The following is a 26,644-nucleotide window of genomic DNA, read 5'->3' on the forward strand; positions in this document are numbered from 1 at the left end:
CAATGAAAGACATTCTTGATAAAGGCATCCATCAGATTTTATGACCACTTACTAGATATGTGATCTTGGGCAAATTATTTCAATTTTAGAAGCCTCTATTTCTTTGTTTATAAAGTGGGACAATAATAGTCCTACTTCATAGACTTGTGAGATGTGACAAGATATGTAAAATGATTTGGACAGTCTGCTACACTGTGAGCCCTCACCTGATAGCTATTATTATTTTAAATATTACTATTAATATTTAAAATTTAATTCCATGATTAAAATGAAACCACCACTAACATTTTAAAGGCAGAGTTGTACATTACACATTTTTCTATAATAAGCATGTTAGGTGTTTTTTTTTTTTTTTCTAAAAATGATGACCGGTAAGGGGATCTTAACCCTTCACTTGGTGTTGTCAGCACCAGGCTCTCTCAAGTGAGCCAACCGGCCATCCCTATATAGGGATCCGAACCCTTGGCCTCGGTGTTATCAGCACCACACTCTCCCAAGTGAGCCATGGGCCGGCCCTCCCAACATGTTAGTTTTATAATGAGAAAAAACATTTTAAAAACATTGATGTTTGTAACAATACTTGATCCCCCTTCAGCTTGAGGGTTCAATTTAATTTGATTCTGTAAGTACCTGAGCAATTACGCTCTACCAAACATTGTGCCAGCACCGCAGTACAGAAATGAGAAACACTTGCTCTTGACCATCAAACAGTTCAATAGTCTTTGCTTTCTATCACCTTTTCAATCTCATATGCTTGTTTTATGAAAATAGAGTCACAGAGGTAGGGAGACATACTGTACCTAAAAGTGGTGGTCCCAGGAGGACAGGACAGCATTCCACAATGGTCACCAATCCCACAGCGCTGGAGAACCTCTGGGGTCCGACGAGGTCCATCAGTGTTTCAAACAATACTGAGCTGAGCCACCCAAAGGCAAATCCAAGGAACCCCGCATAGACACAGAACCCAGTATAGCTGGTGGCTAAAGGCAGTACCATGTGACACACTCCATTTGCAATAATAGAAGCAGCAAAATAATACTGAATTCGAGGTCTTATCCACTTTGTGTTGGCTACAAATCCCATAGAAGGTCTGGCTATAATATCGACAAAAGACATAATAGAAAGAAGGAAGGCAGACTTCTCACTAGCATAATGTTGACTCTTGGCATAACTGGTAAGAAAGACTAAAGGCGTAGCCAGTCCAAAACCCATTATCACCTTACCAGAGAGGTACAGTACAAAGCCTCTGTGAGTAAACAAGGTTAGGTCCAAAAACTTGTTAAGTGTTTGGAAAATGGATTGTTTCTCCTCTTTGGGGTTTCTATCATTAAGTTCTACAATGGCATCACCTGAACCTTTTTTTGCCCCAGATTTTCCAGCTTCCTGAAGAGAATCTTTAGATCTAGCTTTCCCTTCCTTGGTTGGCTTGGGCCCCTTTGGTCGCATCAGGGCTCCAGCTACACAGCAGTTTAGCAATAAGCCCCCCAAAATTAGGAAGCTTCCTCTGCAGCCAAAGATGTCAAAGAAAACCTGGTTGAGGGGGGCCAGGGCAGCAAGGAGCACAGGGCTGCCTGCCATGGCCAGTCCATTTGCCAATGGTCGCCTCTTGTAGAAATACTTTCCAATCATGGTCAAAGCTGGATTCAAGTTGAAGGCAAGCCCAAGACCTGGGAGGGAGGGAAAAAAACTGCATACTGTAATGAATGATGGAAACGTATTTGTTATTAATTAACTAGACAAAAATACTAAATGGAAAGAAGATAAAATCATCATCACTATTAGAGAGGCTATTATAACTAATAGACCATTAGGTGGACTGTTATCAAATAAGTACTCAGAGCCTGGTCAGTTAGCTCAGTTGGTTAGAGTGCAGTGTTATAACACCAAGGTCAAGGGTTCAGATACCCATACTGGCCAGCCACCAAAAATAGATAAATAAATAAATACAGACATAAAGTCTCTCTATGTAGCAAATACCAGACTTACATGCAACATTAAAATAATGCTTTTCATTAGCAACCAAAAGAATAATAAATGTAGAATCCTATATTTAGTTTCATACTGTTAGCTTTCCTGAGGAACAGGGAATTGAATACAAAAAGGAGAGAGAATAAATCTTATAAATTCATAAAGTAAGATAGCAAGCAAGCAAAAATATTTTGGGGTAGTAAAAATATAACATTGTCAAAGATGCCAATACTACCCCAGTAAATCCATCAGTTTAATGCAATTTTTATGAAAATATCAAGTATTTTATTTTTCTTTTTTTTTTTTTTTTTTCGTGACCGGCGCTCAGCCAGGGAGTGCACCGGTCATCCGTATATAGGATCCGAACCCGCGGCGGCGGGAGCGTCGCCGCGCTGCTAGCGCAGCACGCTACCGAGTGCGCCACAGGCTCAGCCCAAGTATTTTATTTTTCAAATGAGGCAAAATGACTGTAAAATACACCAGGAGAACAAATACATTAGAAATATGTGAAAGAGATAAATAATTGGTAGAGCCAACTCTAACAGATATATAAATATACTGTACAGCTACAATAATTGGAATAGTGGTGTGGCATTTCTTCAAATATAGAAAAACTGATCCATGAACATAGAAAATCCAGGAACAGAACCAAAAGATAAATTTAAATTTAAATTAATAGGGAAAGAGTAGATTTTTCAATCAATGGGGCTGGGACAAATAATTATCCCAGTAAGCTCCTGAGAGGTCTCCCATTCTTGCCCCCCTACTAGGTAACCAGACTAGGATACTCTCATTTCAATCTTTCTAGTGGCTGCCCATTCATCCATCACTCTTCACCCTGGGTTAGGAAGCCCATGATTTGTCCCTTATTTACCTCCATGCTTTCATCTCAGTCTATTCTCACATGTGCTAAGCATGTTACTGCCCTAGGTCTTTTACCCTAGATGTTCCCCTAGATTTTCACAAAGGAGCCACCTTTGTGGCTCCAAGTTATTCAGATCTTAGCTCTAAGTCACCACCTCAGAGAGGCCTGCCCTTTAGGGACTATCTAATCCTTCTCCATGAAAACTCTGTTCTAAGTTTTTGCATAGCATTTATTACTGTCTGATACTTTTCTTATTTATTCACTTATTTGTTGGTCTGTTTATTGACTGCTTCCTTCACTCTAGAGCAGGCATCTTGTCTATCATATTACCTCTCTCCCCACAGTGCTTGGAATAGTGCCTGGCATATAGTAGGGACTCAATAAGTATTTGCTGAATAATAACACCAATGTCCAGGGTTTAATCCCTGTGCCAGCCAGCTGCCAAAAATATAAATAAATAATTAATAAATAAATATTTGTTGAATGAATTAATAATTGAAATAATGAACAGCCTGAATAACCATGTGGGAACCAATAAGATTATATTACTTCCTTTTTATGTTATTAAAATATTCTGGATGGATTAAAATATTTAAATGTTTAAAAATTTAACTAATGTACTGAAAGTATAGATCAAAAAAGATACTACCTGTTATCAGCATTATCTCATATCCTGCAGGTGGAACTGTAAATGACCATAACCTTTCTGAAAGAATAATTTGATTAATCTTATCAAAAACCTTTCCCCCCCAGTTATTCCACTTCTAAAAATTCATCCTAAGGAAATAATAATCACACAAAGATGAACCAAGAAGCACTATCTATCATAGAAATACTGTTTATTAATAGTAAAAAACAGAAACAGACTAAATGTCCATCACTTAGAGAGTGATGAAATGAATTATCCATCCAATGAAAGATAATGGCCGCTAAAGTATATTAACTGAGATGCAGAACTATGTGCATGAGGTATTAAGTTTTTTTTTTTTTGTCTTTTTCGTGACCGGTACTCAGTCAGTGAGTGCACCGGCCATTCCTATATAGGATCCGAACCCGCGGTGGGAGCGTTGCTGCGCTCCCAGCACTGCACTCTCCCGAGTGTGCCACAGGGTCGGCCCGAGGTATTAAGTTTTAAAAAGTAATTACAAACATTATACATAATCTCATCTCTTTGTTCTAAAAAAAGTATGCATATGGGCATAGAAAAATATATGAGTGGATATGGCATAAAAATATTAATGGTGGGCTTTGTTTGAATTGTAGAGCTACAGGTGATCTATCATTCATTAGGAGTTTCATTTTCCTAATTTAGCTATTTAAGCTAACTTAGCTATAAAAGAGGGAGGGAGGGCTGGCCCGTGGCTCACTTGGGTAAGCATAGTGCTGACAACACCAAGTCAAGGGTTAAGATCCCCTTACTGGTCATCTTTAAAAAGGGAGGGAGAGTTCTCACATGTGCCCTTCACCCCTTGAAAATGGCTCTCTACCTAAAAAGGAAGAGCCTACCAGAAAATTCCTGCTTTGTATCTGATGTTCTCTCCTACACCAATTTGAGTCAATTTCTTCTTGGGTGCAAGGGTTTGAAATGAGTGGGAATAGCTGACGACTACACTTTCAACAACTCACCACACACCCCTTACCCTATCTTTCTTAAGACTAAAAAAAAAAAAAAAGAAAAGAAAAAGAAAAAGAAAGAAAAAGAAAAAAATACTCTTTCTTTCAACCCATTTAACAAACAAAAATCACCCATTAAGTGGCAGAAGTTTCTTTAAAAGCTTGCTTTTCGGGCCGGCCTGTGGCTCACTCGGGAGAGTGTGGTGCTGATAACACCAAGGCCATGGGTTCGGATCCCATATAGGGATGGCCGGTTTGCTCACTGGGTGAGCGTGGTGCTGACAACACCAAGTCAAGGGTTAAGATCCCCTTACCGGTCATCTTTAAAAATAAATAAATAAATAAATAAATAAAAAATAAATAAATAAAAAAATTTTAAAAATAATAATAATAATAAAAGCTTGCTTTTCTAGTACTTTTAAATTAACATATCTACAGCTCTTAAAGATAAAAACCCCATGATTTTTCTAATGAAGAATTTTCATTTCTCAAAAGAATTGGTAGATGAATGTGACAAATAGTACACACAAAAATTACTTATAAAAATACATCAGTAGCAACTCACCTCCGATGACTCCAATACACAGGTAAAGTTCCTGTACAGTATTAGAGAAAGAAGCCGCAATCAAGCCACAGCCTGACAAGCAGCCACCAACTATCATGACTGGACGACTGCCATATTTATTCACCAGGATACTGCTGATAGGACCTAGGAGAGAACAAACAACTTAGGAATGTACAGGAGAAGCCCACTTCTCACATCCACACCCACACTAGGCAAGAAAGGGTGCCCAGACAAAAATCCCCCACTCCCCAAAATAAACAGATAAATGGAAGGTAAGGAATATTGCTTTCTACTATTATTCCAGAGTCATAGGTTTGTGTAATGGAAAAAAATAGCATTGACTGTACATCTTTTATACATCTAGAACATACTGGATAGATTTGAACCGAATTATAAAAGACCTTAACCAACTCTTACAAGGCAGAACAGGCTGCAAATACCCTAATTATAAGTATATACAGGATTCTTCATCTATCTAGAATATTATAAACATACAAGGGTGCTTCAAAAAATTTGTGGAAAAACAGAATTAAAAGATAATATGAATCTTTCCATGAACTTTTTGAAGTAACTTCCATATGTAGCAAGTTTTCTCTGTTTTTAATTTTTAAGATAGTCATCTGGAGCCCGTCTTTACACATGAATATGATGAGATGGATGAACAAATCTGACCCAAACTTTGGACTTTAGAGCATATTTATAAACTAGCTAAAATGTGTTTTGTTTCTCATAGAAAACAACAATAACAAAACCAAAACTAGAAAGAAGGATGCCTACCATCACCACTTTCTTCAACATTATACTGGAAGTCCAAGCCATTGCAATAAGACAGGGGAGAAAAAAGGTGTAAGGAAAAGGAAAGGAAGAAACCAAACTATCAGTATTTGCAGGAGATATGTTTGTATATCTAAAAAACTTGGAAAGAATCTACCAAAAAACTATTGGAAATAACAACAGTTTAGCAGGGTTACAGGATATTCAATTAAAACGCAAAAACCAATTGCCATTCTATACACCAGCAACAAACAGAAAATGTAGTTTTAAAGAAAGTTACCCTTTATAATAACACCTGCTTAATAAGACATAATTGACCTAAAAGAACACACAGTTTCTATGTAGCTTTTATTGATAAAAGAAATGAAATATATGACTCTAATCATAAAGCTTCAAGAATTAATATTTAAAATTCCTCACTGATAAAGACATCAAGAACAAAATGTGCATAATACAGAGCTTTTGTCTGTCTATTGAAAGTTAAAAGAATGGGCCTTAGTGGGTACTTACCTCCGCCGTACATAACAGCAAACATGATGGAGGATATCCATGACACTTCACTGTTGGTGGCATTGAATATACCTTCAATTTCTTTGTAAAATACGGAAATAGATTTGCCAAATGCATAAGAGAAGCCGATGGAAATGAAAGCTCCAACAACCACTGCCCACCCCCAGCCTCCATCTGGGGGGGTGTATCCAACTGGACCTCCAACTGCCTGTGGCATTTTAAGTGTAGATGAATTCCAAAATGCAGTTCAAATCCAAATATCTGAAGGATATGAAATTAAAACAATGTGTAACAAGTAGGTCAATAACAAAGCACTCTCACAAAACTCCTAACATTTATGTTACAAATAACCGAATTGTTTCTCAATGTTACTTGACCTCTGCTTTTTTTTTTTTTTTTTAAAGATGACCGGTAAGGGGATCTTAACCCTTGACTTGGTGTTGTCAGCACCACGCTCACCCAGTGAGCTAACCGGCCATCCCTATGTGGGATCCGAACCCGTGGCCTTGGTATTATCAGCACTGCACTCTCCCGAGTGAGCCACAGGCCAGCCCATCTATTTAAACATAGTAGAAAAAGAGTCTCAGTCATAGTATTGCCCATAATTTTTAGAGGTTTAAAGTTAAAAACTCACCACCAGTTGAATTTTACACTGAAATCCTTTTTAATAAATGTAGTATTTTTTCCCTCAAATTTGTAAGCATATCTGTTTCAATAATTGATATCAGTAATTTTCCACATTATCAAAGATAACCAAATAATCCATCTGACTTATCTGCTTGCAAAACTTACATAATACACACACTATAAAATTTTCACAATTTAATATTTCCCATATAATTTCTCTCTTCCCAAAATCGATCCTGCAATATTTACTGAGTTTTTACTTTCTCTAGGATTTTATAGGCTGATTCAGGAGAGATATAGTGATATCCATAAGTCCCTAAACACATAGCAATTTACAAAATAAAAATCACTCCAAATATAAGATTCTTATTTAAAGGACTGAAAAGTTATCAAGTAAAGTTTGCCCTTCATCCAGCTTCTTAAATTGAAGGAATTTTTATCTATTATGTGACTAGAAAGATTCCTAAGTGCTAGCTGATCAATAGTTAAAATCTGTAAAATGAACCATAATATCAGAAGCTGGTAGTTTTAAATCACATATTTCCCCTTTTCTTCTTCTTCTTCTTTTTTTTTTTTCAGAAACCACTCAGACTGCATCCTGTCCCTGTTACTCTCCCAAAAGAAGAAATAAGAATGATCAATAGCTTATGGCGGCAAAGCAAAGCAACACCAAGAGCTGGCTTCACACTCAGGAGAGAACACTGCCTCCTCCTGGTGGTTTTCGGTGTTCCACATGTTCAGAGAAACTTCTCTAGTAAAAAAACTAAAAAAAAATCCCTAAAAGTACAGTCTTTCACATATATGTGTGTGTATATATATGTGTGTGTGTATATATGTGTGTGTATATGTACACACACATATATATTATATTTGGTGGGAGCAAATGGCCAGTACAGGGATTGAACCCTGGACCTTGGTGTTATCAGCACCGTGCTCTAACCAACTGAGCTGACTGGCCAGCCCCCACCCCACCCTTGCCTTTAACTCACCCACTTACTAGTGAAGAGCAGAGTTAGAAAAGGAAATATAATGTAAGCTTATGAATTAGCAGCAGGTAAGAGAGCTTAAGAGCAAATTTACTGGTCTCCTTTAGAGAGTTTATCCTCTCTTTTGATTTACTTAAGGCAACTTCAATTGTATGTCCACATTAAGCTTGCATCACTATGTGACCATGACCATTTCTGGCCACTTATAATTGGAGTACAGTGTTAATACTGTACAGGTCAAAGAATCTAATTTTTTACTCTTATATTTCTTAGTCTATAATACAAATCCTAGCTTCCTAGCCATAGAAGTCAACTTTTAAATAGCTAACCTACTAACCAATCTTAACACTTCAAATATAATTTAGCAAGTGATATTGTAGTGATAGAAAGAAAACAACTCCTAAGAATAGTCCTGGTAAAAAAAACTAAAAGTCTCTATACACTTTTAAAATAAAAAAAATTTTTTTCTCCTATATAAAGATGACCAGTAAGGGTATCTTAACCCTTGGCTTTGTGTTGTCTGCACCTCGCTCAGCCAGTGAGCTAACCAGCCATCCCTATACAGGATCCAAACCCATGGCCTTCGTGTTATCAGCACCACACTCTCCTGAGTGAGCCACAGGGCAGGCCCTAAAATAAAATTTTTATAGACATTTCTAAAAGCTTTATAAAATTATAAAATTCCCAAAGTTTGCACAACTTTTGTTAGATTTATTCCTACGTATTTTTTGTTATTCTTGTAAATGGTAATTTTAAAAAATCATTTTGTCAGTTGCTGGTACACACAATCAATTGTACACGCGATTAATTTGTTTAAATAATAGCTTTATTGGTATATACTTCACACATCACAAAATTCATCCTTTTAAAGTGTACAACTCACTAGTCTTTAGTGTACTCACAGAATTGTACAACCATCACAGCTACCTAATTTCAGAACATTTTCATCACCCCAAAAAGAAACCCCATACCCATTACCAGTTATTACACTTTCTCTCACCCCAGCCCCTGACAACCACGTATCTACTTTCCATTTCTGTGGAGTTCCCTATCTCCACATTTTGAATAAATAGAATCATACAGTATGTGACCTTTTGTGTCTAACATCTTTCACTTAGCATAATGTTTTCACAGTTCATCCCTGTTGTAGTATGTAGCAGCACTTCAGTCCTTTTTATTGCTGAATAATAGTCATTTTACAGACAGTACTACATTTTGTTTATCCTTCCAATTGATGGACATTTGGGTTCTCTTCACTTTTGGGCTATTATGAAAAATACCACTATGATATTTGTGTGCAAGTTTGTGTATAAACATAAGTTTTCTTTTTTGTTTTTGGTGCTCTACACGTTCAGAGAAACTTCTCTAGTGACAAACTATAGAAATGACCCCTGAGGGCTGAGCCCGTGGCACACTCGGCAGAGTGTGGCGACGGGAGTGCAGCGATGCTCCCTCCGCGAGTTCGGATCCTATATAGGAATGGCCGGTGCACTCACTGGCTGAGTGCCGGTCACGAAAAAGACAAAAAAAAAAAAGAAAAAAAGAAAAAAAGAAATGACCCCTGAAAGTATAGTTTTCAATTTTCTCTCTCTTTTTTGACTGGTCAGGGGATTGCAACCCTAGGCACAGTGTTGTCTGCACCATGCTCAGCCAGTGAGCGCACTGGCCATCCATCTATAGGATCCAAACCCGTGGCCTCGGCACTACTAGCGCCGCACTCTCCCGAGTGAGCCATGGGGCTGGCCCCAATTCTCTTGAGTATATACCCTCGTAGTAGAAATGCTGGGTCACGTGGTAACTCTGCTTAACATAGTGAGGAACTGCTAAACTGTTTTCCAAAGTGGTTGCACCACTTTATAACCCCATCATAAAATGTTTGAGGGTTCCAATTTTTCACATCCTTGTCAACATTTGTTATTGTCTTTTTTATTTTTAAACATCCCAGTGTATATGAAGGGTTTGATTTTCATTGCCCTGATAACTAATGATGTTGAACATCTTTTTGTGTGCCTATTGGCTATTTATATATCCTCTTTGGGCATATGTCTTTAGATAAGTGTCTTCTCCTTTGGAGAAGTTGTCTTTGGATGTTACACTTCTCACTGTGTAATGAAAAAGAAAAAAAGGATTACTCAAAGCACCACGAATGTGATGAGAAGCCCAAAGGGACTGCACCTCAGCAGCTCCTCTGTTAGAAGGAGAAACTGGGTACAGCCCCAATTCAAAGTTAGCTTCTGTTTTTTATCATAAAGACAAGGAAGTTTCACGAGAACAATCAGTTGATACTATCATTCCAAAAGGACACAAAGACATGGGCAGTGTGACAAAAGTTATCTATGGCTAAGTATAGCTTAAACAATGGAAACTATTAACAGCAGTAAAATTAACAATGTGACATTCCAAAGTACAATTTGTGAAAAGCTAAGTTGGCCAAACTGTGATTATTATCTAAAATATAACCTCTCCTTAAATGATTTAAGCAAAAGTTGCATTCTTATGATAAAATCTAAGTATTATTGTATCTAAAGTTTCCACCAGCAGACAGCTTGCCACTAGCAAACATTTCTTCACATCTTTCCCTTCAGCAATTCTTAAAATCTCTTAACAGCATCCATATGACAACCACCCGTTAGTTCTAAAATCATTAAAGCATACAATCCCATACATAAGCAGTGATTAGAGTTGATTAGATGGGCTGTTGTCACGCTATCTGTAGACTGCTGTCTCCTATCTGAGGACTTTTGTCACATACATGCATTTACCTAAAAACCCTATTCTAAAAATCAAATGAGAATCAACATTATTTAATTAGAATTGATTACATGGGCTGTTGCCACACTATCTGTAGACTGCTGTCCCCTATCTGAGGACTTTTGTCACATACATGCATTTACCTAAAAACCCTATTCTAAAAATCAAATGAGAATCAAGATTTCTAACCCTCTACATTTCCCCCTCATTTAATTATTTAAAAAAATCAGAAGAGATCAAGGAGTTGGAGTCAACGGTGGAAGCAAGGACATTCTGATGAAGAAGAACCAGCACTACTTTAACTTGACGAGTCCATTGGAACACGGAACATAGCCATTTAATCACTTAGATCCTGTTGAATGAATAGGTATGTGAGAAAGGATGGCCAGAAACAAATTTTTCAGTGTTGGAGGAGCGCTTGTTCTTTGAATTGTGGCTTCTGCTTGACTAATGAGACTTTTTAATCCACCCCAGGTTGGTATGGAGTTTGATGTCGGCATTGTCATTACTTGTGGGCTCATGTAGGTTGGAGTGGAGGTGGTTGTTGGTATCATCATCACTGGGGTCTGATGTATGCCAATCCCGGTGGGATGAATTGAGGTGTGATGATGAGGCATTGAAACTCTGGGATCAGATTTGATTCTTCATCTGGTCTGGGCTTCCACATGATATGGTCTGACAGCCTTAGCAGGGATCCATAGTGGGCCTGTGGGTGAAAGAACAGAACCATACCCTCTTCCCCATGTTAACAGTTCAACAGGTCCCAACCACTGTGGTCCCGTCGGCCAGTGATGGTATAAAACCAAGGGTTTAGGTTTCTTTTCAGGAGGTATAAAGTGTCGTTCTGTGGTGGTTAAGTTTTGAGAATAGCAGTTTAAAAAATTTAGCGTAAACAAAGCCTTGAAGACCTGTTCATGGGGGTCCATCCCTATATCTATATTACCCCTCTTTTGTTTATTTAATTGAGATGTAAGTAAGCCATTAGCTCTTTCAACAATTGCCTGGCCAGTGGGGTTATATGGGATTCTTGTGACATGTTTAATGTTCCAGTTGTCACAGAATAATTGACAAGAGTTTGGAGGTGTGTGCCGGTCCATTATGTGTTTTAGTTTGACTTGGAATTCCCATGGCAGCAAAGGCAGAAAGACAATGTTTTTTAACATGTTTAACAGTTTCTTCTGTTTGGGCAGCAGCATGAATAAGACCAGAGTAAGTATTAAGAATAACATGTAAATATTAAAGGTGTCCAAAAGGAGCATAATGAGTGACGTCCATTTGCCAAATTTCATTACTTTTTATTCCTTGAGGGTCAACTCCTTCAGGGAAATTAGATTAGAAAACCTCTGACAATTGGGACAAGCATGAACAATGTCTTGGGGTTGTTTGTAAGAAACCTGATGCGTGTTAGCCAAAGCTCGTGTCTCTTGATGAAGAAACTGATGAGAATCAATAGCCTTTTGCAAAACATTATTATACACAACAAAGTGATCAGTCATATCATTTCCAGTTGATAAAGGGCCAGGGAGACCAGAATGAGAATGTATGTGAGTTATATAGAAAGGATGATGTCTTTTTTGAATAAGTTTTTGTAAATGTTGAAACATTTCAAATAAAAGAAAATCATTTCCCTCTTGGATAGATGCATCTTGAATAACTTGTAAGGCCCCTACTGCATAGGCAGAGTCAGCCACTAAATTAAGTGGCTGAGTGGAAAAACATTGTAAAGCTGCAATAGCAGCAGCCAATTTAGCCCTTTGAGTGGACTTAGGATGAATAGTAACAAAATGTTTCCAGATTCCCTGTTCCTGCCATGTTATAGATCCCTTTCCTGATCTGCCAGAACCATCAATACAGTGTTTGAGGGAGAGGAACAGGGGAATATGCAGAATTTTAATTGTACAGGCAGTAATTGAAGTCCTTGTAAGATTTCATCATGGGGTAATGAGAATTATATCTTACCAACAAAATCAGCCATAGTTATCTGTAAAGACTCTGATTGCTCAAGGGCAGTGTAAAAAACAGTTTTAGAAAGACGAGGATTAATAATATCAGTATCATACCCAGTAAGCATTTGACAACGGTGTCTACCCCTAGCAAGTAAATGAATATGTTGTTCTAATTTAGTAAATAATTTCTTTTTTTGTTGATGGGGTAAGAAAATCCATTCAATGACTTCTATCTGAGGAAGAAATTGACAAAGCAAACCTGTAGGACTATGTGGGTCAATGAAATGAATGACCAGATTTAACAATGCATGTTAATTGTCTGGAATGTAAAAAGGATTCAATCTGTTTTAATTCTAACTTTGCTTGTTCAGATAAATAACAAGGGGAAGACAAATCAGGGTCTCCCTTTATGGTATTAAACAAATGTTGTAACTGATAAGTAGTAATACTCATGGAAGGGCAGAGCCAATTAATATGGCCATTCAAGCATATTTGTATTTTTGAATCTACAGTGTGTCTCTTATAGACAGTATATAGTTGGATCAGTACATAGTTTAGCAAATTTGCCTACATTTGTTTGGAGTTTTTGAACTGTGTTCATGAATTATTTGGAAATATAAATTTCCCTTCTCATACTGTCCTTTTCTGATTTCAATATCAATACTATATTAGACTCTAAAGTGAGTCAAGAGATGTTCTCTTTTTTCCTGATCTCAGGAAGAGTTTGTGTAAGACTGGAATGATCTGTTCCTTGAAAGTACAGAATTGTACTTTCTTGGGAGAATTACTTGGTAGAACTTACCTGTAAAACCATTCAGGCATCATGTTTTCTTTATGGGAAGATTTTAAGTCATCAGCTTCACTTTTCTTAACAATTATAGGTCTATTCATTGCTTTTACTGCATTTTGAGTCTCTCTGTAGGGTACTTTCCTATAATTTCTTCCATTCTGTCAAAGTTTTCAAATTTACTGGCATAGAATTTGTAATCTCTTTATGGATTTGCAGCTGTGTCCCCTTTATCATTGATAGCTATGCCCTCCTTCCCTCCTTAATATCTATTTTATTAGTTTTCTTCAAAGAACTTTCTTAGTTTTATTGATTCATTTTTCACTGTATCTTCCCCCCATTTCATTAATTTCTACTCTTTTTATTATTGCTTTTATTCTCACATTTCTGGAATTAATTTTTTCCAAACATAAAATGGATACTTAGCCAATTAATTTTTAGACCTACTTCTTTTCTAATATAAGCATTTAAAACTACAAATCTCCCTCTATATATCAATTTTACTGTATACTATATAGTTCTTTGTTGTTGTCTTAGGCTAGTCAAGTGAAGCCATGGGAGTGCAGAAGAAACAATGCAATCTGTAACTAGTTGTGATCAATTAATTGTGAACACCATTGCACTTGAACCCTCCCATGCAGTTTTACACGTAGTACTGTCATGAGCTCAGTTCCTAGTATTTAAAAAATTTCCATTGTGACTTCTTTGACCCAGAGTTATTCAGAGGATTTTTAATTTCCAAAGGAAATCTTCTGTTTAGTTTTATTACCCTTAATTAATAACACCTTGGCAAGATGACATGGTTTGTATAACTTGATTCTTTGATACCTATTGAGAGCTGCAGTTCTGTTTACCCAGATATCACTTCAAATCAAACGTTCACATGTCAATGAGGCTTCTCTGGACCATCCTAGATTAAAGAGCAACCTCTCACTTCCCACTCCTTACCTTGCTTTATTTTTCTCCATAATACACCTCTAAAAGACTAACAAAATAAGAGTAAACACTCATTTAGTGCTTTCTATGAGGCAGGCATTAGATTATGCACTTTACTTGATTGATTTAATGCTCTTAATAACCCTATGAAGTACTGTTACTATTTCCAAATTAGAGTTGGGCAAACTGACAAACAGAAAACTTTAAGTAACTTGCTTGGGACGTGGTGCAGCCGGGATTCAAACCTAATCAGAACAGCTCCCAAGTCTGTGCTCTTACGCACTAGGCTATGTTGCCTCTTATCGTTGTTAGTCTCTCCCAACCAAAAAATAAGCTACATGAAAACAGGGACTTTTCACAATGCTATATCCCTAGCCCTTTGATATGTAATAATACTCAACAGATATGAGTGAATAAAAGGAGAAAGGTAATGTAGTCAGAGAAGAGAATGGATGTTGGGCAGGCCTTAAACATGCACCTCACACACACCCTCCTAAACTGATACTCTGCACACTCAGATCTCATCTACTCCAGTGACTTCATTATTATTTATGAGGTGACTCAATCACATATATCCAGCTCAAATCACTGGCCACCCAAGAAGCTTGGGAGCCATCCTTCTCTCCTTTGCCCTCATGCCCCATATGTGACCAATCTAAATGGCTCCTGAATCTGTCTTCCTCTCCACTCTAAAAGCCACTACACCTTAGATTAGGTCCCATCTCCCAAGGATTTATTCAATAGCTTCCCAATTAGTTTCCCTGCCTTCTACCTTTCTGTCTCCCCATTTCATTTTCCACACTGCAGCCCAAGTGACCTTCTGAAAGTAAAGCCTGGTCACTTTGCTCCTTTTTTTAAAAACCATTCTATGGATCCAGATATACCACCCTCAGAAAAATTTTGTATCAAAGCATTCAAAAACCTATTTTAATCTCACCCTTGCTTACCTCTCTAACTTTATCTCTTCCTGAGTTCTACCATACACTGCGCTCCAGCCTTAATGGAGGATAACTTGAAGTTCTTCACCCACACTCTCTCATCTTCTGCCTTTTGCACATTTCTCTTCCTTGAGCCTAGAACTGGCTCTCCCATCACTTGACTCTATTTGTCTTTCAGGTCTCATTTTCACTCAACTGCCATGGTAGGCTAGGCATCTCTACTGTGTGCACCCATAGGACCAAAGTCTTGCCATCAGAACACCTATGCTGTAGTTTAATTTCCTGTTTGCCTCTCTCCCTCACGGAACCGTGTATGCTCCTATGAGCAGAGATCAAATCCATTGTGTTCCATGATACACACATTGTCTAGAATAGTATCTGGCAGATAGTAGGCAATTATATTTGTAAAATTTAGTGAAGCCCCATTTTATAGATGAATAGGAACCCGAAGTTTTTAAGTGGTAGAGGTCATATCCAAATCTAAGTATGTCTGTTTCCAAAGTATATGTACTTTAATGTTCAGACCCTCTTTAAAAGGGGAAAGATAAAACCCTTATAGACTGCCATGTTGATGATTTTAATTGTAATGCTACTTACACATGTGTATATCAGGTAAAGTACTACTAATCAAATTCACTGCAAATCAAAATTAATTTTTAAGATGGATAATGCTTTTCTATAACCAGATAAATGCTTTCATAGTGAATGTGTTTATACTACTACACACTTTTTTTTTTTTTTTTTTTTTTTTTTTTAAAGATGACTGGTAAGGGGATCTTAACCCTTGACTTGGTGTTGTGAGCACCACGCTCAGCCAGTGAGCGAACCGGCCATCCGTATATGGGATCCGAACCCGGGGCCTTGGTGTTATCAGCACCATACTCTCCCGAGTGAGCCACGGGCCGGCCCTACTACACACTTTTTAAATTTAAACTAATATAAAACTTATTTTTACAGTGTTTAAAGTATGCCATGAAATCATTTGGTTTTCACTTGTGTAAATCCATCATTTAAATATTAAGTATGCTTCTACACTGTTCACTAACTTATAAAATTAAATTCATACCATTTGGTATCAGAAATTATTTTAATCAAATACATAGTACTTTACTTTTGAAAGAATAGTCATCCACAATATCCAGAAAATGCTTTATCTGTTTTAGATTATTAATAAAAAAAAAAAAGTAAAATATGAAAAATTCTCCTGCAGAGCTAGTTATCCCAAATAATGTGTACACATGTACAAAGATACCTACGAAAAGTTAACTCATTTTGTAATCTGCTCATTGAAACACACACATACACAAACACCATCAGGGCAATGTCACCACAAAAAGCAGGAAACTGGGCAAACTCTTCAGATTTCTCCTGTTCCTCCAAAAGGATCTGAGACCTCTTCCAGAGTTCTTTGAAAGGCTGTGGACTTGCCCCAGACTTCCCCAGGGCCTCCTGGCCAGAGAAATGGGACTCAGATGTGACTAGGGCCAGCAAGTTCCACTGGGATAGCCACGTTTGCAGGAGTCCAGACACCATCAGATTGCTTCAAGTCTTCAAGTCCTCTAAAGTGATTTGGGACAAATGGCCCAGGAATGCCTTAGGAAGGGGATCTCTCAATCCTCCTCTTAACATTTAGAACTTCCCCCCGCAGCAGCCGCTCTAGTCCAGAAATTGCTAAGAATCAAATCGGAACAACAGGCCCCACTGTTCTAGGGCCTGATAGCAAATACAGATTCATCTCCTTCAGTGACTTCCCCCAATTATTTTGATTATTTATCAGAATGGGTAAGATTATGCCATCAAACTATTAGAAATACAATTTTCCACCCATTCCCATTCATTGATGGAGCCGACAAACAAGGACAAGTGAAAGACCTCGACAGAATACACAGCATATTTTTCATTTCTCCTGCAGAAAAGGTATGACTGGCGTAGGAGCCATTTCAAAGTTTTCCCAACACCACTGGGCCCCAATCTCCCAAAGCATAAGTCATCTTAAAGGTTTCTGCCAAGGGCCAGCCCGTGGCTCACTTGGGAGAGTGGGGTGCTGATAACACCAAAGCCACAGGTTTGGATCCCTATATGCGGATGGCTGATTAGCTAACTGAGTGAGTGTGGTGTTGACAACACCAGGTCAAGGGGTTAAGATCCCCTTACCTCTCATCTTTAAAAAAAAAAAAAAAGCAAAATACTAGATGAGCCCAGCCCCGTGGTGGGTGGAGGAAGAAGGTGCTGGAAAATTGTCACACCAGATGAATGTCCAGCCCTGCCTCCTTAAATGTTCCCCATTGCAGGTGGAGGAAGGTGCTGGAAAACTGCCACAGTGAACAAATGCCCAGCCTTGCCTACTTAAGTGCTAAGCCACCAGGTGTCCTTCAGTGCTGAGCCACCATCTGCACAGCAAATCTCTGAGCAATGAAGAAAACTTGAAACTGTTTGGGAAATGCAACAATCCAAATACCCATAAGCATGATTATAAAGTTGTGCTGACAGTACATGGAAAGGTTGATCCTGTTACTGGAAGAGTTATGAATTTGACTAATCTCTTAAGATATAGGAGGTAGACACTAAAGAAGTATAAAAAAGGAAGTTTTGTTATCTCAAAATATACTTACAGGTGAAACTTAAGTGTTTAAATTCTGACAATATAAATCCTAAAATATATTGTCATTAAGACAAAAATCACTGCCTTTATAGTACACTTACAGTTATTTCAACAATCTCACTTTTATAAAAACATAAGTAAACTGTTAATCTACTCCCCTGTTCTCTGTTTCTTAAATGACAAGCTACAAATACCAGCATGGTACAGTCACAACAGAGGGAGTAGACACGTGTATTTCTAATTTGCAGATTAGGTATCCCCCCCAAAATCTGAGGTTCATTGACCTCTAAGTGGATTACTGCAATCGGCACGACAGAGGCCTGCATCTTAAAGCGATTTGTTTAAGACAAAGTGTGGGACTAATGAATTTAAGTAATGTGACTGATGTGACTGGACTCACAATAGAAGAGTACTTCACAGGAATTACCCAAAAAGTTGCTGAAGACACCCACTGCTCCATTTAACTATGTGTTAATGGGAACTACAAAGATGGTCACTGCCGTAAGGAAATTTACTCATCTCTCTGTTAGCAATATATGTGTGCTAACAGATATATTGTTATATATGTCACACACAGACACATTTGAGGAGAAAAAGGAATTTCCAAGGGCAGAGCAAAGTCAGGGAGAATAAAGGACGGCGGAGAATTCCGCTGGTCAGGACGAATTAAACAGAGAGGAGCAAACAGCGTACAAGGCTCGCAGGTTACCCGGGCGCACGCCACAAAGCCAGAAACAAACTCCGCCCGCCCCCGCCCAAATCACCGTGCGCGTGAGCAGAACCTGCCGGAGGCCGTCTGGAAAGCGCGAGATTACTCAATCCGACTTCTTTTTACAACCCAGCCATTATTCCTCCAGAGCAAAAAAGCATCTGTAGTGGCGGTGAAGCCATTACCACGACCCAGGTCAGCACGACCACATTTCTCTCTCCCAGCCAATGGCCCGGACACCTGACCGCACCCCCTTGACCAACTACGCGCTCCGGGCCACGCGGCTGCCACGGCCACGATGCCTGGTGCCGTGCAGCCGCCCTCCCCCCGGCAGTGGGGGCACCGCGGGCACCACGCGGGAGAGCTCGCCCGGCTCGGGGCGGGGGCGCGGGCCTCCGAACTGCGGGGCCGGAGCCTGCGCACACGGGCCACAGCCGGCCCTGCCGCGCGCGCCGCTCCCCGAAACGTTCAGGCGAGCGCGGGTCTCTTGGACGCACCGCCCGCGCCCCGACTCCTCCCGCCGCGCGTCTCTTGGGAACCTCGCGGCCGCCTTCACGCGTCCCGGACACAAACGTGGTCTCACCCCTCAGTTTCTGGCGGAGAAAAGGGAAAGCCGTCAAGGGGCCGACTCAGGTGTGGGAGGCGATGGGCGCGCGGAGTGGCCGGGAAGAGACTGGGAGAGGAGGGACGGGGCAGTATTTGAATGGACGCGGCTGCAGTGCGGCTCCGGGAAGACGCCCGAGGGGCCGGCTCCTGGGGCTGTGCGCTGGGATGTTTGTGGATTCCAATCCAAACCTGACACTTTAGTATCTCCGGGAAGTCACCCAGCCCTTCTGGACCATTGTCATAGGTATAGGGACAACTGCAATGGGCTCTTGCAGTGGGGGAGAGAGATTGGGCTCGACTTCGAATACAGCATGGGCAAGTGGGAATGTATAGCCAAGGAGCAGTGTGTGGGTCAGTGCGTGAGAAATTACTGAGAGGAAACATTGGGGTTAGCGGGATTCTGGCCAAACCCATTTTACAGAATTCTTGCTGAAGACAGGCCAGGGTCTGGGGGTGGTGGAGGATGAGGAACTTGATCAAATATGTCCAAGACATCAGATATCCAGGATGGGAGTGAGGGAGGTGGTCTTCCTAAACTGGCAGGAAACGGCAGTTCTTTGCTAAAACTGCACAGACATGCCTAACAGAAGACTAAAGGTCGGCTAGGCAAAGAATCTTTGTCAATTATTTGTATAATCCTCACAACCCTATGAAGCAGGTACTACTGTGAATATTTTGTAAATAAGGGACTTGAGGCTCACGGAGGTTAATGTTCATAGATCACAGAGCTAGTCAGTGGCCAACATTTGAAGTCAGACACCAGAGCTTGATTTTTGTCATAAGAGGCCATTGTGTCCACTTACTAAAGTGTTTCTGTTGAAGTGATCAAAGTAAATAATCATGGAATGTCTTTGATGTACAGGACCTTTGAGAAATACCAAAAAATATGAGTCAGGGCCCCTGCTTTCAAAAAGCTTACAAGTTCTTTGGAGAGACTGAGTCAGGCACAAATCAATCAACATTTGTTGAAAACTTGTCGCATGCCAGGACCCTGCCCTTCTCCCCACTCCCATTCCTTTCTCTCTCCCACTTCTCTCCCTCCTCTTTCCCCCACTGAATTCTCACAACAACCCTTTGAGGTAGGCCTTATAGTTTCTGTTTTGCAAATGAAGAACCTGAGATTGAGGAGGAGTAAGGGTGGGGGATCAGGTCCCGAGAGGTTTCATGCGCTTTCCTCTCAAGCACTCTGCTTCTGTTTCACACGATAAAAAGTTTTCAATACCAGTTCAACGTGTTAGTAGAAGACAGTATGGAATCCACAGCCAAGTCCTGCTTATGAGCAACAATTGCTTTTTACATTAATAAATGTAGAGAAGGGAAAGGCACTTCACGTCGTTGGGGTGGCCAGGACTTAGAACAGCAGTGCTTTAATATTGTGAGGGATGCAGCAACATTCAGGGTTAGTGGTAGAGAGCTGGGGAGGCATAACAGGAGGCTCTGGTTCAGGTGTGAATTTATAAGAGCCTGCATTATGGAATGGCAGTGGGAAGAGGTGAAATAAAGTGGTTCCCAGGAAAATTATCAAAGAAGACTTATAAAAGAGCAGTGTGGTGGGTTCAGAATATGGATTTGGGAGCCAGACTGCCCGATTTTTAAAAAGAAAAGTACCTATTTCATAGTGTTATTGTGGGAATAAAATTAGTATTTGTAAAGCACTTAGAACAGAGCCTAGCACATAGCAAGTACTGAATAAATATTTGTTATAAACAAATAAATAATAAGAAAACAATTCTGTTTACAATAGTATCCAAAGGAACAAAATACCTAGGGATATATTTGACCAAGGAGGTTGCAAAGAGTAGGCAACTGTACAGTCTGAAGGAAGTCCCTGCAAAACTGTCCTCACATTAGACACCAGTTGCAAGTTCAGGGGTCCCCAGGACCACTGCACTTTGAATGGACCAGCAGCTGCAAATTTGGGGGTTCCCATGACCACCCTTAGGCTCAATAATTTGCTAGAAAATCTCACAGAACTCATTGAAAGCTATCATGCTCAAGGACATGTTTATTATAGGGAAAGGATACGTTAAAATTAGCTAAGGGAAGAGTAATGTAGGGCAAAATCCGGGAGGGGTCTAAATACAAAACCTCTAGTTATCCTCTCCCTGTGGACTCCTGGGCAGTGTTACCTCCTCCAGTCCATGGTGTGTGACAGTGCTCAAAGAATATTGCCAACCAGGGAAGCTCACTTGAGCTCGGTGTCCAGAGTTTCATTAAGACTTTATTACATAGGCATAATTAATTGAATCATTGCCCACATGGTTGAACTCAATCCCCAGACCCCTTGCCCTCTCTGGAGGTCCGAATGTTGTCATGTGGCTCAAAGCCCAACCCTCTAATCACATGGTTGATGCTATGTGTTGAATTGTGTTCCCCAAAGTTCCATGTATTAATCCCCACCATAACAGTATTGAGGGTTCAAAATCCTATTGTGGTAATTGAATGGTGGGGCCTTTAAGAGGTGATTAGATTGTGAGGATCATGCCTTAGTGAACAGATTGATCCATTCACAGAGTAATAAGTTGATGGTTTAATGGGTGGTAATGGGCATGGTTCTGATGGCTTTATAAGGAGAGTGAGTAAGCAGGTTAGCTCTCTCTTGCTCAGCCCATTCACCAGGTGATACCCTGCATTGCTGTAGAGTGTCACCACCAAGAACAAGGCCCTCACCAGATGCACCTCCAGGACTCTGGACTTCCCAGCCTCTGAACTGTAAGAAAAAAATTTGGTTTTCTTATAAATTACCCAGTTTCAGGTAATGCAGTTAGTCTTTCTAGAATTGCCGTGCCCAACCCTGAGTCATTTCCTTACATTAACTATCAAGGGGCCCAGTATGATTCTCCTCCTTAGGGTAAACTATCAAATGTGGTCTGAGGGGCCTACCATGAATTAAAAAAACACTCCTGTCACTTGAGAAATTGCAAGAGTTTAGAGGTCACCTCCCAGGAGCCAAGACAAAGGCCAGACCTCTCTTTAAGTGAGGCCAAATTCCTTACTACACAAAGATGAAAGACTTACACACTGAAAACTACAAAACATTGCCAAAATAAATTAAATAATACCTAAGTAAATGGAAAGACACCTAATGTTTATGGACTGGAAGACAATATTGTTAAGATGTCAATACTACCCAGATTCAATGCAATCCCTGTTAAAATTCCAGTGGCCTTTTTTGCAAAAGTAGATCTTCGAATTCATACAGAATTGCAAGGGGCCCCAAATAGTCAAAACAATATTGAAAAAGGAGAACAAAGTTGGAAGACTCACACTTCCCAATATCGAAACTTACTGTGACATTGTGAAAATATGTATTTGATCTACATCCCTGTCTCCTAACATATAACTCCTAAAATCCTTAGAATCTCCAAACTGATAAGAGTCTTTTTGTGTATTAATGATGGCTTCAAGCCCCTAGGTTGCTTCAGGATGGAGGTGGTCACAGGAAAAACCAAGTCGAGACTTTCAGTCCTGCCCCCCAACCTCCACAGAGGGGAGAGGGGGCTGAAGGTTAAGTAAATCACCGGTGGCCAATGATTTAATCACTCATGCCTGTGTAATGAAACCTCCATAAAAAACCCAAGAGGCCTGGGTTTGGAGAGCTTCCAGACAGCTGAAAACATGGGGGTTCCTGGAGAGTGGCACACCCAGGGAGGGCATGGAAACTCCATGTCCCTTCCCCCATACCTCACCCTCTGCATCTCTTTATGTTTATACATTGTGTGAAGGTTAATTCTAGGTGTCAACTTGGTTTGATGAAGGAATGCTGAGAATCCTGGTAAAGCTATCTTTTTAGATGTGTCTGTGAGGGTGTTTCCAGCAGAGATTAGTGTGAGAGTCTGAGTGGCCTGGGTGGGAAACACCCATCCTCATTGTGGGTGGGAACCATCCAATCCACTGGGGGTCCAGAGAGAACGAAAGACAGAGGAAAAAAGTGAATCTGTCGATCTGCTGCAGCTGGGATACACTCTTCTCTCTGGTGTGTGGACATTAGAACTCAAGACTCTTCAGCTTTTGGGCTCCAAGACTTGCACCAAGGATACCTCAGCTTCCCTGGTTTTGAGGCCTTGGACTTGGACTGAGCCATGCTACTGGCATCCAGTTTATAGACAGCGTATCATGGGACTTTTCTTCAGTCATATGAGCTAATTCCCCTAATAAAACCCTCTCATATAATAATAACATATCCTATTGATTCTGTCTCTCTGGAGAACCCTGGCTAATACACTTTGTAAAATCCTTTATAATAAGCCAGTAAATAGAAGTATGTGTTTCCCTGAGTTCTGTGAGCTGCTCAAGCAAACTAATCAAACCCAAGAAGTGGATTGTGGGAACCCTGATTTATAGCTGGTTGGTCAGAAGTTCCAGAAGCCTGGACTTGCAACTGGCATCTGAAGTGGAGGGCAGTCTTGGGGACTGAGCTTCCTCATCCTATGTAATCTGATGCTGTCACCAGTTAGATAGATAGTTTCAGAATTGAACTGGAGGACACCCTGCTGGTGTCTACTGAAGAACTGCTGGCTTGTCAGTGGGGAGAAATCCCCACACATTTGGTCACAGAAGTCTGTCTGCTGTGATGATTGTTGAATAAGAGCACTACAAACTGTAGTGTTTTTTTCCACTCACTAATACACTTAAGATAAAGCTACAGTGACCAAAACAGTGTGGTACTGGCATAAGGATAGACATACAGACAAATGGAATAGAATTGAGAGTCCAGAAATAAACCTATACCTCTATGGCCAAATTTTAGAAAAGGGTGACAAGACCATTCAACAGGAAAAGAAAAGTCTCTTCAACAAATGGCAGTGGGGGCCGGCCCGTGGCTCACTCGGGAGAGTGCGGTGCTGATAACACCAAGGCCCCGGGTTCGGATCCCATATACTGATGGCCGGTTTGCTCACTGGCTGAGCGTGGTGCTGACAACACCAAGTCAAGGGTTAAGATCCCCTTACCGGTCATCTTTAAAAAAAAAAAAAAAAAAACAAATGGCAGTGGGATGACTGGATATCCATATGCAAAAGAATGAAGTCACACTTCTACTCTCATCATATACAAAAATTAACTCAAAATGGGTCAATAATAAACAAAAGAGGAGCTAAACTATGAAACTCTTAGAAAGGAACATAGAGATAAATCATTTTTGGCCTCAGAATTGATGATGGATTCTTGGGTACAACATCAAAAGAAGAGTAACAGAGAAAGTAGATAAATTGGACTTCAAAATTAAAAGCTCTTGTGCATCAAAGGATACAGTCAACACCATGAAAAGGCAAACTACAGAATGGGAGAAACTATTTGCAAATCATGTATCTGATAAGGGTCTAATACCCAGAATATATAAAGAACTTTCACAATTCAACAACAAAAAGACAACCCAATTAAAAAATGGGCAGAAATCCTGAGCCCTCCAGCAGACTAGGTCCCTGCCCATGCTGTTTGCCTCCCCTGCGTGGGGCCCTGCATCTACTCCCATGTGGGACCCCCCCAGAGACAGAGTCTCCCTCCCGGCCCCACAAGAGGAGGAAGAAGATATACCTGCGGCATGACAAGTCCCCCTACACCTACTTGGCCATGATCACCTTGGTGATTCAGACCACACACTCCCGCAGGCTGAAGCTGGCCCGGATCATCCATCAGGTCCAAGCTGTGTTCCCTTTCTTCAGGGATGACTTCAAAAACTGGTGGGACTGCATCGCCACAATCTTTCCTCCAACTGATACTTCTGAAAGGTGCCCAAGGACCCTACGAAGCACCAGGCCAAGGGCATGGGCATGCAATGTGAGCCTGATCCTGGCCGAGGCATTAGGGCTGCAGAACACTGCCCTGTGCTGGAGCTGGCAGAACCAGGGCTGCATAGAGCCTTCACCAAGGACCTGGGCCCCTACGTGCTGCATTGCTGGCCCTACCAGCTGCCTATTCCCTTGCCGCCGCCCAGCAAGGCTTCAGCATTGTCTCTGCTTAGGGGCCCTAGGGGAGGGGGCACCCTGGCCCTGACTGGCGCCACAGAGCAGCCCAACTCTGGCAGGCATGGGGTGTAGTGTGGAGGAGGCTGTGTCCACTCCACTCCTGCCCTCCTCTGAGAGTATTCTGTGGACCCTCTGCAGCCTCCCCAGGCCCACGAGGATGGAGGGGGAGACTTCCCAGGTGGGAAACATTGGGTCCTCGTCCCTCTCCCCAGAGCCCAAGGCCTGGCCCCTCCAGTCACTGCAGGGTACCCCACACCCCAGGGTACTGTCCTGCAGGGGACACAGGGCCTCATTTTGGGGGAATCTGCCCACCTCCTACTTGGCCGTTTACACCCCCAACATAGTAATGCCCTTGGCCCCACTACCACCCACCTCCTGTCCCTGGTGCCCATCTTCAACCAGCCCAGTCTACTAAGGAGTAGTCCCTGAAACCCAAACCCGCCTCCCACCCCTCAGCTGCTCTGGGATCTAGACACCCTCTTCCAGGGAGTTCCACCCAACAAGAGCATCTATGACATGTGGGTCAACCACCTGAGGGACCTGGCTGCCCCTGCCCCAGGCCATCTGCTCTCCTGGTACAGCACCTGAGGCTGCTAGAGCAGGGGCTGCTTCTCCCTCCTGCCCTACCAGCTTGATGGTGAACCAAGGCCAGGAGGGTGTCTGTAGCACAGCAGCCTTGAAACTCCAGTCACCAACTTGCTGAGAGTCCACAGTGTATATTGGATCACTCCACAAATGGTTGTGGCCCAGCTGGGCACTACCCTGGCCCTGTCCAATCGTGCTTCTGCCTCCCCCATTCCCGGAGGCAAGGCTGGAGGAGCAGGACTTAGTCTGGAGTAGCTGTTCCTAGTCCCAGCTTCTCAGGACCACCATCATCCATCCATAACCATTTGTCACCTCCCCTTCCTGGTTCCAAGCATTTACAACATAAAAAAAAGGGCAAAAGGCTTGAATACACAGTTCTCCAGAGAATATACACAAATAGCCAACAATCACATGAAAAAATGCTCAGAATCATTAGTCATTAGAGAAATGAAAATCAAAGCCACAATGAGATGATGCTTCATACCCTCTGGTATGGCTATTTTTTAAAAATGATTTTAAAAGGAAAAACAATTATTAGAGAGAATGTGGAGATATTTGAAACTTCATACATTGCTGGCAGGGATGTAAAATGGTGCAATGTTTTCCACTGTGGAAAACAGTTTGGTGGTACCTCAAAAAGTTAAAGAATTATCATGTGACCCAGCAATTCTACTACTAGTTTATACCCAAAGGAAAGGTATTCAAACAAATACTTGTATAGGAATCTTCATAGCAGCACTATTCACAGAAGCCAAAAGTTGGAAACAATCCAAATCTCCATCAATGGATGTGTGGATAAATAAATATGGCTGGCCAATTAGTTCCCCTGGTTAGAACATGGTGTTGTAACTCCAAGGTCAAGGGTTCAGATCCGCATGCTGGCCAGCCACCGAAACAAAACAAAACAAA

At 40.9% G+C, this 26,644-nt stretch overlaps 1 protein-coding gene, 1 non-coding gene and 1 pseudogene across 2 annotated transcripts in view; 1 reads left to right on the plus strand and 2 right to left on the minus strand.

Annotated features, from left to right (window-relative positions):
- LOC134384237 (monocarboxylate transporter 1-like) overlaps positions 1–6,513 on the minus strand; it is a 52,167-nt gene extending 45,654 nt beyond the window's left edge. Inside the window, exons 1-3 of the mRNA XM_063105813.1 lie at positions 6,297–6,513; positions 5,013–5,156; positions 801–1,667 (exon numbers count right to left, since the gene is read on the minus strand). Of these exons, the coding sequence (XP_062961883.1) occupies positions 801–1,667; positions 5,013–5,156; positions 6,297–6,513 (1,228 nt within the window). The remainder of the gene's footprint in view (positions 1–800; positions 1,668–5,012; positions 5,157–6,296) is intronic.
- A 991-nt stretch (positions 6,514–7,504) lies between these two features.
- LOC134385280 (small nucleolar RNA U3) lies at positions 7,505–7,716 on the minus strand. Its single transcript, XR_010024281.1, has one exon. It is a non-coding gene; the product is annotated as a small nucleolar RNA U3 (small nucleolar RNA).
- An 11,089-nt stretch (positions 7,717–18,805) lies between these two features.
- On the plus strand, positions 18,806–25,738 carry LOC134384238 (forkhead box protein H1-like; annotated as a pseudogene).
- Positions 25,739–26,644: the final 906 nt, after the last annotated feature.

The sequence above is a fragment of the Cynocephalus volans genome, chromosome 8, assembly GCF_027409185.1.
Source record: "Cynocephalus volans isolate mCynVol1 chromosome 8, mCynVol1.pri, whole genome shotgun sequence".
Lineage (NCBI taxonomy): Eukaryota > Metazoa > Chordata > Mammalia > Dermoptera > Cynocephalidae > Cynocephalus > Cynocephalus volans.